The 15,260-nt window shown below is 37.6% G+C and overlaps 1 protein-coding gene and 1 pseudogene across 1 annotated transcript; both read right to left on the reverse strand.

The window, feature by feature from the left end:
* Positions 1-1,581: 1,581 nt before the first annotated feature.
* LOC145051116 (uncharacterized) lies at positions 1,582-2,022 on the reverse strand. Its single transcript, XM_078999250.1, has one exon. The coding sequence runs from the start codon at positions 2,020-2,022 to the stop codon at positions 1,582-1,584; it is 441 nt and encodes a 146-aa protein (XP_078855376.1).
* Positions 2,023-7,913: 5,891 nt separating this feature from the next.
* LOC145052122 (putative inorganic phosphate transporter 1-7 pseudogene) lies at positions 7,914-9,688 on the reverse strand (annotated as a pseudogene).
* Between the last annotated feature and the right edge of the window lie 5,572 nt (positions 9,689-15,260).

The following is a 15,260-nucleotide window of genomic DNA, read 5'->3' on the forward strand; positions in this document are numbered from 1 at the left end:
CAAATGACATGCCATGTGAAGAGATTCAACCCAAAATAGGGGTGGAAGATGAAAGTGAAATAACAAGGTGCATACAATATTATTGATAGTTCTCAACATGTGTTCGTATTTACCGTTTAGTTGGGATGTGTACGGACACAAAAAACACATAGAAATACCGTTATAGTCACACAAATCACAAAAATCATGATTATTATACTCCCCCCATTATCACATTGAAAAGCTTTAATATCTATGTTAAACTGGTTACGAACATAAGAGCGAAAGTGAACAAATTTAGGAAATACATCAGATTTTTGTTGAAGAGGGTACACCCAAACATAATGAGAAAAATGATCTAAGAAAATGACATAGTATTTCAAACCAGTATTACTCTCCAAAGGAGAAGTCCAAATATCAGAATGTACAAAATCAAACAGAAAAGAAACACTAGAATCAGAAAGAGTAAATGAAAGATGAAAATGTTTGTCTGCTTGATAGATAGAACAACGATGTTTAGACTTAGTTTTATTACATTAGATAAATTTACTAGAAATCAACTGTTGAAAAAATTTATCTCCAGGATGACCAACGTGTTGGTGCCATAAGGGAGGATCAATAACAACAAAGACTTGAGATGATGGGGCGGTAATGGGGTAAGGATCATCAGTGCTATCACAACGGAGAAGAACCTATTTTGTCACGAAGTCCTTCATAGAAAACCCAAAGGCATCAAACTTAATGGAACAATGATTATCTTTAGTAAACTTACGAACATAAACTAAGGTTTTGATAATTTGAGGAGTGATCAAAATGTTATGAAGGTGAAGAGTACGATACATATCAACAGTACACAAGATGGAGGAACCGGTCTTAGTGATGTTTATAGAAGATCTATCACCAACCATAACAGAGATAATATTGCAATTAGAAATAAAGGAGTTAAATATACCTTCATTTGCATGAATGTGAAATGTTGCACCCGAGTCCATATACCATCCACCATTAGCCGAGTCGTCGAGGCTCATGGCACTGAAAAATTAAGGTAATTGAGTGGGTTGATCGAGTTCATATTGGAGGCAGTCTCGGACCATGTAGAGTAGTGTTGATCTGGTCCGGAAGAGGGATCAACGAAGTGGGCCTGCTGATTGTGAGCAAGTTGATGCTGGGAACGCCAATAGGCTTGTAGAGTGTGTTGGGCTTGATAAGGACTAGGAAGAAGCCCAGGTTGCTATTGAAAGGTGGACATGGATGGGACAAGAGCCCAAGTATAACATGTTGGAGGATCCCATGGAGACGATGCAAAATTTCATTGTTGATCAGATTGGCACCGCTGTTGTTGGCGATTTCCTCCACCTCCATGACCATTGCCCCGACGACCAGAGCTACCTTGTTGCTCCCCATAGCCACCGCAAGATGCATCAGAAAGGAGCAAGGTCGGGGATGATGAGTACTCCACATGAGTGGGTTGTACCACACAAACCTGATTCAGACGACGTTCTTCAACCTCTAACATGGAACGAATATCAGAAAAATAAAGAGGCAGAGATGTGTTTCTGATAAGGGTAGCAACATAATCGAACTTAGCAGAAAAGACATTGATCATATACAAACGAGATTCTTTTCTAGTACTGGTCTGTCGAGATTTTCAAGCAAATCAAAAATCCTCTTTATACGGATGCAATAAGCATGAAGTGTTGAGTCTCCCATAGTGATGTTCCTGATTTCACTGTCAAGTTGAAATGTTTTAAAGTCCTTGTTGTCTCGAAAAAGTTTCTCCAAAGTCATCCAAACAACATGAGCGAGAGCACCAGGTATTTGGATTGTATTGAGGAGGGTTTGAGAAAGAGTTCCATAGATCCAAGATTTGACAATATTGTCAATGCGAAACCACTCAGCATCAGAAAGGTTGGTTGGTTTCTTAATAAGAGACGTCAAATGATTGGCAACTCCATAGTCCGCAAAATGACTAGAAAATAGTTCCCGCCATTCATCGTAATTATGGCGGTCCAGTTCGAGAATGAGGGGGACAATAGCTCGCATATTAGTGATTTTATGTGGTTTTTCAGTGGCTATTGGAGAGGAATGAAGAAGAGAGAAGGTGCCATAAGGAAGAAGAAAAATAATTAAGGTACGACTATAGAAGGCCTGATACCATATTATGAAAGGTAATTCTTATATGTATCTTTCATTAACATATGCCAATATATACACGTACATAAAGAGTAAATACAAAAGGCATTGGGCCATCAATGGGCTAACCTAAACACATACACAGACACAATACATGACTATATACTAACATTTTAGATATTTCAATCTGATAATCTTTTGGAATAATGAATGAATGATTTTGACTTAATAAAAATGAAAATTTTTCTTGGTACTTTTGGGACATTACATTCATCTCTAAAAAATGGCTCTTTTGGTCCACGAATAAAAAGATCTTACCGACTCGTTCATGAATTGATGTAGCAGGAGAGCCAATCAACTTCAACATCACTATGTCTACTTTTTAGATGATAGTTAACGAAAGATACAACCGCGAAGCCGGTCAACCACGAAGTAAAGATCAACTTTTCTCCAAATGGAGAAATACAAATGCAGTTGCAGTGCAGTTTCACACTGTGTTTCTTAGGACTAGGAATGAAGCAGTGAATGGTGAAACTGAAGAAATTTTGTTAGTTAATGCTCTTGAATCTTTTCGTGAAGAAACTAACAAACTTTTTCGGTTTGTTGATGTGACATCCCCAAAATCTCGGCCAGAAAAGACCGATTTTCATTTATGCTTTTAAATATTTTCAGAGTAAATCCTTTTGATTTGAAAGAGTTGCGGAATTTGTTCCCAAAACAAACATGATAAAATAATATTTATCAAAGCATTTCATCAAGAGATGCATTTCATTATATAATCAAAACTCGGGATGTCATGTTCCGATACAGACCATAAAGCATAAACGATAAACATTACAAGTCATTCAACAAATATATACATATACAGACTTGTAAACAAAACAACAAGATGATCCATCCATCTTACGCCCTTGTGCCACTTCCTGTAATACAAATAAAACTGAGTGGGTCAGGCTTGGGAGCCTGGTGAGCATATAGGGTTTTCAACCCACAATAAATAAGTTATATTTAATTTCACCAACCAATCACTATCCCGATTACCCATTCCCGTTATCCTCACTTTACGTCCCTAAAACAATTATCTCAAGGGACCTAATCTAGGATTTTCATCGGGACGGACATCACTGCGAAGGGGTTTCCTCAACAATAGATATCCTAAAGGCAACCATGAGGGGGATAGAGTACACCGGTGAACACATCGTTCACAACACCTACAGGTTATGAACCTGCTAGCGTTCCACTGGACTGTCTAGAAAGAGTCCGTGGTCGTTATCCATACTCCGCTGAATAACTAGATCAACAACAACAACAACATCGAGGCCTCTCATCTGTTTATTACACACCAACTATCTACCCATGTTCTACCCAACATATTAGTAGATAAAAATATACTTTTGTATATGTAGTTTAAAGAAAACCTGTATAGCATGCTTTAATCAACACATATATCACATAACAGATGAGGCACACACACACATAACACATATCTCATAAAGAAATAAGCAGATCTATAAGATAGAAGAGAGTGAATACTCATTCACACATAACACAACCAAATATATACACATAGCACGTATTTTTATATAAAATACTTCGTATTATTGTATTAGAAGAAATAACTACACACTCACTTGATCAGAAGATGATCGGACAGCGCTACGGCTTATAGAAGTAGTATTCCACAGCAGATCTGGAAGATCTCCTCGAAAATCGAACTTCTCGCGGGCAGAGCTTCGACTCGGGAACCGCGCTTCTCGGGATCTTTGGGATCTCGGGACTTGCCTCGGGGCTAGAGTATGATACCGGGGCTTCGGGGTAGCTTCGGCACGAAAAACGATGCATAAGACTAGAGAGAAGAGAAGAAATTGAACAACAAAGAAGGCTGTCTTCGGATCCTTTATATAGAGGCTGGAAGCCTCTATTACGCGGGGCGTACGCCTGTACGCAGCGCGTACTGCTCCAATGTTCGTAAGCGCATGCGTCATCCGAAGCCACTTGCTGCGATGTCGACACCCTCGGAGTACGCGGGGCGTACTCGAGTACGCGGCGCGTACCTCGGATCAGATCAATGACTCGTTCGGATAATGCTTCCGAATTTTGAATTAAAAATAAATACAAAATGATTAATAAACTTCGGAAATTCATAACTTCTTCATACGAACTCCGTTTTCGACGTTCTTTATATCCACGCGAAGGTGAGACTACGCTCTACGACTTTCGTTTAGACTCCGTCGGCTAATTTTGAATTTATTTTTATTAATTATTTTTAATAGGCCGGGACATAAACTTTCGTTATAAATTCATAACTTCTTCGTTTGACGTCCGTTCTCGCCTAACTTTTTATCGCTTCGATACCAACAATGAGATCTTCGATTCTCATTTAGATTGCTTCGGCTAACAACCGCTCGATCTCAATTCGAGTATTTCAGGCTGTATACCGCTAAGCCGGAACTTCGATAAATCATAACTTCCTCATACGAAGTCAGATTTGGGCGTTCTATATATATTCGGAAACCTCGTTTCGACTACTACAACATTAACCAAAGATATTAAGTTTATTTTACACTTAATTTTTGACGCTTATTTTTATTCTTAATTAATCAGACCACATAATTAAGCAATTAAGCACATAATACTCAAATAATACATTCTTATTATTTCAAAACGGGTTACAAAGGTTAACCTAGACTATTATATTGCTAAATATGGAAAGCCCGGAAACACAGGCGTTACAGTTGAGTTTTGACAAGTTGTAAGGCGGTCTAACAAATGGCATCAACATTGTCAATGAAAGGTGTTGTGTTTTAACGCCATAGAAGTATGGAGCTCGTTAATACCTTTCTGTAGATATAAAGATAGCCGAAAACGTAGTTGAAATGAAGAAGTTATGACTTTTCGGTGAGAATATATTCTCACGACATGAGAATTGTGCAACCCAAAAACCCACAAAAATTTTAGGGTTTTCAAAGTATTTAAAGGTAAGGATTCATGTTTTAGGGTGTTTTCTTAGCCTCCATCATATGTAGAACCTCTTGGGAGAAACCCTAGCCTCTATTTTCAAGATTTGAGCATCCCCCCTCATCTATTTTTAGAGTTTTTGGTGGTTTTGGAGTAATGTTTCCATGCAAAATTGATCCTTGAAGCTTGGGAATTGAAGATCTCAACTTTCATCTACCTTCTAGACCTTTGTAAGTTATAAAGTTCTAAGCTTTATTGCATTTCATCTTTGGATCTAAGTTATTTGGTGTTTTGGTCCATTTTAATGAGTTTTGAGTGAGAGTTAGGAAAAAAAATTTCAACTTTATTACCCTCCAAGGTCCCAGGAGCATTGTATGTTTCAGATCTGGACTCCAACACCTTTTGATCAAGTTTGGTATGTTTTCTTGGACTTCATGGACTAGGAAAGTTTTTTTTTGGCTTCCCTTTCAGCCATTCAAGTTATTTTGGTCGTTTAGGAAATTTTGGTGTATTAAAGTTTAGATCTAAACATTATGTTGATTCAGATCTGAAGATTAGAGACTTGAATGTAATGGATTTAGCTGAGAAAGATGCATTATTGGTCCCTTTGAGACATAAAGACTAGATCTTGGTTGTTTAGACCGTCCTAATGTATAAAGTTGGAAACTTTGTCCATTATGAAGATATTTAGAAACTAGATCTAAGGTTATGGGTCTTTTTCTAAAGAGATTAAGCACTTAATGAAGATTTTGACCTTCTTACTAGAAGTCACGACGTGACATAGGATGTGTCCAGAATCGCGATTGTTTGTCGTTGCATTCTCACGACGTGACCAAGGAATGGTCACGACGTGACATTGACTTTGTCTAAGTTGACCGTTGACCTTGTGGACTTTGACAGTTGACTTTTAGACTAATTTGACTTTTGGTCAAACTTGGGTAAAATGGGGTATTTGACTAAGGATTGGTCTCAATTTGGTTTTAGGAAGTTTGGGTGGGCTGTTCTGATGTTGAGGTAGCTGTTGGGCTTCTGTTGAGTAGTTCAGGTGAATCTCCTCACTGTACCCGTGGGTTGAAGGCACCAATGTCGGTCTACTAGGATTTGTATATGCTAGTTGTCCTTGTGACTCTTGCATGGTATGATTGTTGTTATGTGATGATAGGTGTTGTATGCTCGGGTTGAAATAAACCCCATGGCGGGGGCCCACTATTGCATGTTCAGGTTGAAATATACCCCATGGCGGGACCCATTATGACATGATCAGGTTGAAATATACCCCAAGGTGGGGCCCATCGATATGTATTAGGTTGAAACATACCCTAGGGTAGGGCCCACTGATTTGTATGATATGTGTTATTTTGGGGAACTCATTAAGCTTTGTGCTTACGTGTTATGTTTAAAATGTTTTCAGGTACTTCTGGTTTCAAAAGGAAGGATTCGAATTGATTGCACTGCATCCCCTGGAGATTATTCCACAAGGATTGTTTATGATTTTACTTTGATGTTTTGATAATACTTTTACTCTGATAATCTTTTGGAATAATGAATGAATGGTCTTGACTTAATAAAAATGAAATTTGTTTTTGGTATTTTTGGGACGTTACATTCATCTCTAAAAATGGCTCTTTTGGTCCACATATGAAGAGATCTTACTGGCTCATTCATGGATTGATGTAACAGGAGAGCCAATTAACTTCAACGTCAATATGTCTACTTTTTGGAAGAGATTAACGAAAGATACAACCGCGAAGCCGGTCAACCACGAAATAAAGATCAATTTTTCTCCAAATGGAGAAATAAAAATGCAGTTGCAGTGCAGTTTCACACTGTGTTTCTTAGTATTAGGCGTGAAGCAGTGAATGGTGAAACTGGAGAACGCAATTGCAGTGCAGTTTCACACTGTGTTTCTTAGGATTAGACGTGAAGCAGTGAATGGTGAAACTGGAGAAATTTTGTTGGTCAACGCTCATGAAACTTTCCGTGAAGAAACTAACAAACTTTTTTGGTTTGCTAAGTTTTGACAAGTTGTACGCGATCCGACAAATGGCGTCAACATTGTCAATGAACTAGTGTTGTGTTTTAATTTCTCGTGTCTTGTGTGTTTTAATTTCTAGGCTTCCTACAAAATTTCTTGATTTCATAATTTTAAATTCTATGTTGTATTTTGTTTGGTGTGTTGTAATTTCCTTTCTAGTTAAAGAAATTTTATTTTTTATAAAAATAATTTGTTTAAAATGTTTATTCTTTATACTTAATTAAGTTTAAAAAAAATAGCATGACAAAGTAATAATCTACGCCCTCTAAATAACAAGTTTTTTAAGCAGAATAGTAAATCCTATGTAACGTCTATGTAGAGCACGTTCAAAAAGAAAATAGGAAGATTGTCTCCCATCCCCAGTTGCGTACGTGTATACATGTAATTATTGATAATAACATGCTAAATGAAAACAAAAGATACCTTAAAAAGAAACTTAACAATAAAAATATGATGAATATAAAATACTTTTTGGGTTATAATGAAAAACAATAAAACTCAAAACGAAACTAAGTTGCAAAGTGCAATACACGACACCAAATTTTGATCGTAGTTGTTAGAACTCAACAGTTTTTTTTTTTTTTTGTTTTTGTTTTTTTTTTTTGTTGGCTTCCATGGGTAATTCTACAAATAAACCTGTTCTTGGAGCTCATGTTGGTTAGTTTTGAAGAAAAAATTAAACAGGAATCAATGTTGCTCAAGATTAGCAAAAAAAAAAAAAAAAAAAAAAAAACTTGTAACCGGATAACAATTGCAGAAACTGCTTAATTGCAATTTAATTAAGGGACCCTCTAATTAATGAAAACATATGTTTGATTAGCGTAATCCTGAACATTAATCTTTACTAAAAAAAATACGAAACGGAATAAAAGTCAAGAAAGCAAAAAAACAAGTAAGCAAGACTATATATATGAACCTTCAATTCTAAAATATAAAACCTACTAATAAACTAATATTAACCAAGAGAAGATTAAGGCCTGATTTACACTTCACCAGCATTGGGTTGTTGTTCTTCGTTCTCCCCTGACATTTCCTCGAGTGACTTCCCTTTCGATTCTGGCACCAAAAGCGTGCATAAAGTTCCCAAAAAATTGATCACACCCAACACTATCAGCGCATTCTTCACACCAATTCCCGCCGGATATCCTGCATCAGCCTTTGCCGGATCTTGATTCTGAGCCAGGTACAAGAACCCGAAAGCACCCACGATTGCACCGAGTTTGCCTGATGCAGCTGAGATTCCATGACAAGTTGACCGCAGCCTCGCCGGAAAGATCTCCGCAGGGACGACGAATGTGGTGGCATTTGGCCCGAAGTTGGCGAAGAAGAAGGTTAACGAGTACATTACCACGAATCCGATGTTGTTTCCTGGTTTAATCCAGTGGTTGTAAGGGAATGCCAACGCAAACATGAAGATTGTCATCATTGTGAATCCGAGTAGCTGGATTTTGAAACGACCCATCTTGTCGATCAGAAAGACTGTGAACCAGTATCCTGGAACAGTACTGCACAACGCAATCAATGTTTGAGCTCTAGCAATTGTGTAAACTTCGTGAATGGCGTTCATCTTCTTTGCTGAAGGGATCCAACCGATGGCACTGAATATGTCCTTTTGGAATAAATTCTGGCTGTAATACGCAATATCAAGTAAGAACCAGGTGCTTGTTGTTCCGAGCAAAGCCTTCCCGTATCGCCGGAGGAATTCCTTGCTGAAAAGACCAAAACTGTTGTCGGATCCCTCCATCACCTTATCTTGTTCTGACTGAATCTCCATCTGCAACACTTTCGACATATCCATGGCAGCTTGATTAGCGTTTTTGGCAACCAGGGCGGTGTAACGGGCGGTTTCCGGCATCTTCGTTCTCCAGTAATAAGTCAAAATTGCTGGAACGGCTCCGACCATCAGAATAATCCGCCATACGTAATCCGCTTCAGGAACGGTGGACCCTATCGGATCAACCTCATACGACGGAGCTTTGAATTTGGCATCAAAAATCGAAGACAGAATGATAGCAAACACCCCGCCGCCTAAAATCCCTAAACCTTGCATTGCAAACACGGCGGCGATAAAACCTCCGCGTGTTTTCTTATTTGAATACTCCGACATGATGGTGGCAGAGAGTGGGTAATCACCACCGATCCCGAATCCAAGCCAGAACCGGAAGAAGCAAAGAGTAGACATTACCATCTTCGGATTACTACCGAATGACAACCCCGAAGCTATCGAACAGACACACATGAGCATGAGTGTAATGCCATAGACCTTCTTCCTTCCTAGTTTATCACCGAGCCATCCAAAAAAGAGTTGTCCGGCAAGGGTTCCGACTAGGGCAACACCGTTCACGGCAGCAGACACATTCGGAGGTAAGCTTCCGGGCTTCGGAGAGCCTGGGGTGTGGTAGTAAATCCGGCCCAGCATCTTCGTCACCAAGGAGATGCAGAAAAGGTCGTAAGCATCCGTGAAAAACCCCATTCCGGCGATTATGATTGCAGTGAAATGGTACCATTGAGTTTTTGCTCCGTCAAGTGCATTAAGAACTTGTAAATTGCCATTTGATGCCATTGTTGATGAAGGTTTCGATATTTAGTCTTTCTTTCGCTGCAAAAAATGATACCCATAAATATTTGAGTAAGATCATACTTAATGCATTGATCTTTTCAATATAAGAGAAAAGAGTTAAAAGATTCATGCAAAACTAATGAATTTGTACTACCTAGGTTTTAATGCGTGTCGATACAACTTTTTTTATAACACAATTTTTTTTTAACAGCACTGATAACCCTAATTTACCATGCATATGACTTAAATCTGATCAACATAAATGAAATACAATGAACTCAACAAGATCTAACTAATGTACCCTTTACTATCGAAACTCTTTAAAATTAACTTAAATTTATGAACGAAAGTCTCATACCTGAATTTACAGCGAATCATTAAACCAATGAACAAAGTTTCACCATTAGGTAGCTGTTGATAATCGAACGAATGTAGCAAACTGATGATAACTTATATAGGGAAGGAGTTTGAATTAGGGTGGGATAATGATTTGTAATTGTGTACAAACAATTTAAATCGCGAAATTAGTGTTGGGTATACCTTGTTCTCGACGGTTGAGATTAAGATATAGTCAAATTCAAATATATTAAACGTGATATTATCCCAAGACCTTATGTATTTAAAAACACAATTTCATAGTAAATACATTATAATTCAGTTACATTTATCTATCATAAATTCCTTTAATTCCTTTTAAGTTTAAATACTTAAGTAGTGTTTTTTTTTTTCCGTAAATTTATATATTGACGAACAGAAATTAATAGATATTAATGTGGATCGTTATTATACTAAAAAATCTTTAAAATGTTATAAAAACTGGCCAATAGATATTAATTCCAAAAACAAAATTAGGCACGTGTTTAACATTTGGAAAAGAAATTAATATGTTTGACGTACAAGCTGAAAAGCTAGTTGACAGTTAAAAAACTAGTTGTTAAATAAAAAACTAGCCGATAAAAAATGACGTTTGGTAAACTAACTGAGAAACTAGCTGAAAGATATAAAATTACATAAAATGACATTTAAGAAAATGCGTTTCTATAATTAATTAAAAGGTATATTTGGAAAATTCTAAAAAAGCTACTAAAAAGCTAGTCTAAGTAGTGTTTTAAAAAAACTAGCTTATAAACTACTTTTTGGTTTGCCAAACACGACAACATAAAAAAGTTCGAAAACTAAGCTAACTTATCAGCTAGTTGTGGCGCGACAAACACATCCTAATGCTTTTGAATTCAAATTCGAAAATGAATCAATTGTAGATCGTGATCAATATTAACACTACAAAGCTTCTTGTTGAAATCTAAGCAATGAATCAAGTGTATGATGTATGGGACTTGACCCTTAGGTAGCATTTTTTTTTCTCTGGGGTGGGGTTGAAGGGGTGTACAATAACAATACGAGATCTTGACAAAGTTAACTAAAACTATTTTGGAAAATTATTTATTTCCATCTTAGGGTGGCAAAACGCATCTTGTCGTGTAGTGTGCGTGTCATGTTAAAACTTAAGCATGCTGATATATTTTGACCTAACCTAACTTGTTTAATTATCATGTTGTTTTATGGCAACGGATACACCTCAGGATTTTCAGATGGGATGGGAAGTACTTTGTCTTCCTTATTCACCTGTTTGATTGGAATACCGAACCTGAGGAACACACAAAACATAATCCATTCACCGGGAGGTTCTCCTAGGAAAACTCTCTGATGGTAAAATCTAGATTAAGTTGATTTTGTGGTGTATTGAACTAGAATTAGATGTGTATTGTGTAAGTGTACCTGTACAATTTCTCTACCCGATCTATATATTTGTTTCCTTGGGAATTGTTACCTTCGTCTTATCGAGCAGGTTCCTGTCTCATCACATTCTATGTCATGTGAATCAAGGTACAAAAATGTGTACTTAAGTAACTTCACTAGTCATTTCAATTAGATGTTAAGTGCTATTAAGATCCAACCATATATTACAACTTGTATCTTGTCGGTATTGATAACGAGTACATCTATTTTGTTAATCATTCCCCCTGTTGTGTGGATTCGTTTCCTATTCTTCTGTGGGTTGGCCACATATAGTATACTGAACTGACTAACCTAGTTCGGCCATTCATGATGATTCTTTGTGGTTTGGCTGGCTTGGAGCCTATTAACACCCCCCCCCCCCCCCCCGAGTTTGAATTACTCTTTAAGGCTCGTAAACAATGATTCAAACTTAATGGAATGCCTTTGAGTGGTTTAAGAGTGGATAAGAGTTATTTGTATTTAATTTTGATCTGACCATTTTCATCCCTATTAACCATCATCACACTACACTCCAGTAATTGTCAATTCAAATTTCAAACATTTATTCTATTTAAAGAATGTTTCAGGTTTTAACTTCCACTTTGTCGATTCTCTCAATTATTTTTTTCCTTTTTTGATTAAATTTGACATTCTAACCTATTCACTTTCATTTTTCAATAATTCTTAAAGTCATCATGGCCAAAGATAATCAGGGCTTCGATGCCATATTATCTTCCCTTTCCCCAAAAATTTGGAGGAAATTGTTAATAGTTACCACATTAATCTAGAGTTTAGGCCTCAACTCCCTAATGACAAACAAGCCATCGTGAATATGTCGTAAGGTTTTGTTGGCATTTACAACAGTTTTCCAAAGCCGGACTCCAACCACATGCTTTCGACTTTATGTGTTCAATACTTGAGTTCTACAATCTTTGTATTGCCTAGATTGCTTCTAACAGTTTTTTGAAAATTCATGTGCTTCATCATGGCTTTGGGTGTCGCTCCCACCTTGTAACATCCCAAAAATTTTAACAAAATTTAAAACTTTTCAAACAACCCATTTACTAATAAAGTGTTACAAAACCATTTTTTCAAAACATTATTTAAAATCAAATTCCCCCAAGATCCAATTAGTTGTAAAACCAAGGATGTGTACGGTTATGCCTTCGCCTTGCCACAATCATCTAAAGCAGCTGAAACAATAAACTAAAACTGTAAGCACGAAGCTTAGTGATTTCCCCCAAAATACCAACACACGAACAATTAACATATTCAAATAACATCATGCACTGGGTCCACAACTAACAGACTGGATTACCCCTGAGCCCACAATATGATTCTAGCTTGCCTATCGGGCCCACAGCTCATATCTGGCTTGCTCCTGAGCCCACAACATAAGTCTGGCTGGCTCGTGGGGCCCATAATTTATGTTTGGCCTGCTCTCTGACCCAATCAATCATCAGACTAAAGTAATCTCAAGCGCTCAGTACAAGTATGTCATACCACCCAGTCCTCAGCTCGTATTTGGAATGCATTTGAGCCCTCGGTATGAGTTTGGTGTGCCCCACTCGGCCCTCATCTCATATATGGAATGCTCCAATACCCTTAAACCCTCATTATAAGTTTGGAATACCACCCGGTCCTCAAATCGTATCTGGAATGCATTTGAGCCCTCGGTATGAGTCTGGCATGCCCCACCCGACCCTCAACTCATATCTAAAATGCTCAACGGTTTGTTGGCTACATCACGAAGTAGTACAACCTCAACCCAACACAATATGTCTACAAATAACAACATATATATATATATATATATATATATATATATATATATATATATAATCATGCAAACAGAATCATAGGTAGTCCTACCAATCTACCAGACTAGCATATCAAAACTAGCATGTATATCTATTCCATACTCATCATATCAACGAATATCAATTTATTAAACCAATGGGTCGGCCTTTGTTGCCTTCGACCCTAAGTACTGTAAGGAAAACCCACCTTGCAGACTGAGCATAACTGAAGAGGACCGACTCCGAATCTCAGCTCCAACCAACACCTATTCATCAAATAAAGACTAATCCTTAGATACCACTCCAAAATACCTTAAATACCCCTTAGGTCAAACTTTGTTAAAGTCAAAAGTGAAAGTCAACAATCCATGTTAACTCCAACACGCCGTGTAGAATTAGGAACACGTCGTGTTCAGCCTGCATCTAAACAGTTGGGAAAACCTCAACCAACACGCTGTGTTGACTTCCAAACATGTTGTGTTCGCCCGAGTTCCAACAACTTAAAACATTTATCTGCCTTTTCAACTCCCGTAGCTCTAAACCTTAGATCTAGAACAAAATGTGATTAGGAAGGATAAAGTTTCCAACTTTATCCATTGGGGCCACCAAAAAGGTCCAAAAACCCAAATCACAAGCTTTATAAAGCAAGGGCTAAACCAAAATACACTTAATCCTGAAGATCTGAAGTCCATCCTTTCCATAAGAGAATCTAACACCTAAACCATCCCAAAGGTCGGTGCTTTTTAGACATACATGTCTAATGTATGTGTTGAACCCATATTAGGTCAAAATGAGGATTTACGACCTAATCTCTATCATGGCATTAAAACTTGGTTATAGACTAGATCCAAAACACTAATTGGTCACCTTGACCTGGAGATTCATAAAGTTGCAAACTTTATGGGATCTAACTATTGCAACATTCAAGAACAAGGAGTAAAAGGGACAAAACTCAAGATCTAAAAACTTTGAATGATAAAAATCGGATCTTGGACACTTACAAAAGTCTAGAAGAGTGCCAAACTGAAGAACGGGGCTTTCTTGCTGGATCTTTGCTTCCTTCTTCCACCTTCTTCCTTCTTTAGCTCCAAAAACACCAAACTTGCGTAAAAAATGGGAGGGAAATATGATTAGGATTTCTTCCAGGGCTTGAGGGGATGATGGGGGCTGAGGGTGAACAAACACTAGCCTCCACATTCCTTTAAATAGAGAGAAAAACCCGAAAGATTATGGTTTCATTCCAGCCATCAACTTGTCGTGTTCCATTAGGCAACACACCATGTTGCCCTTAATGAAATCCGCACTTACTCATATTTGGACACGATGTGTTTTTGCCTCCAACACACCGTGTCAAATCCTCAAAAGGGTGATTCATTCCTCAAATTGTAGCCTCAAAATTCCGGGTGTGACACAACTTGACTTTGTTCTGTCATTTCTATGTAAATATGGAGAATGGTGATTGGGTGTCATTTTCCGTTCGTCATAGTATAAATGACATCTGTGACAGGGTACCGAGCTCGATCCAGAGATGAAAATAAGAGTTTTTCTTCATAGAAGCATCTGCTTTTGTTAGAAAAAAGAGATTCGGGGAGACATAAGAATAAAGGTCTGATCCTGCTCATGAATTACAAATCGGGAAGTGATACATTTTTGATCACTTATTTGTTAAATTTATGAAGTCGCCTGACCCTAATGAAATGATGCTCAACATGGTTGGGCTAAGTCCACTTTGAAATAAATTGGAAGCATCCAACGTCTTCCGTAGGTGGTAGGACTGCAAGCCTTTTGGATCATCTCCATTGAATGTGGCTTGATGGATCCTCAAAGATTTCTAAAGGTCCGATGACAAGATCTCTTGGCCCCCAAACTAGAGATATTACTCATGAGTCCTATTCAAGCATTGAATCTTCCATCCACATTAATAACCATGAATCTATGTTGGGTGCATCATCAAAAAATGCATGGAAAATGACAAAAATAGATAGGTCGACCAATAAGCCAACTTCATTTCTTGCTAAGA

This window comes from Lactuca serriola, chromosome 5, assembly GCF_051521515.1.
Source record: "Lactuca serriola cultivar US96UC23 chromosome 5, Lser_US96UC23_V15, whole genome shotgun sequence".
NCBI lineage: Eukaryota > Viridiplantae > Streptophyta > Magnoliopsida > Asterales > Asteraceae > Lactuca > Lactuca serriola.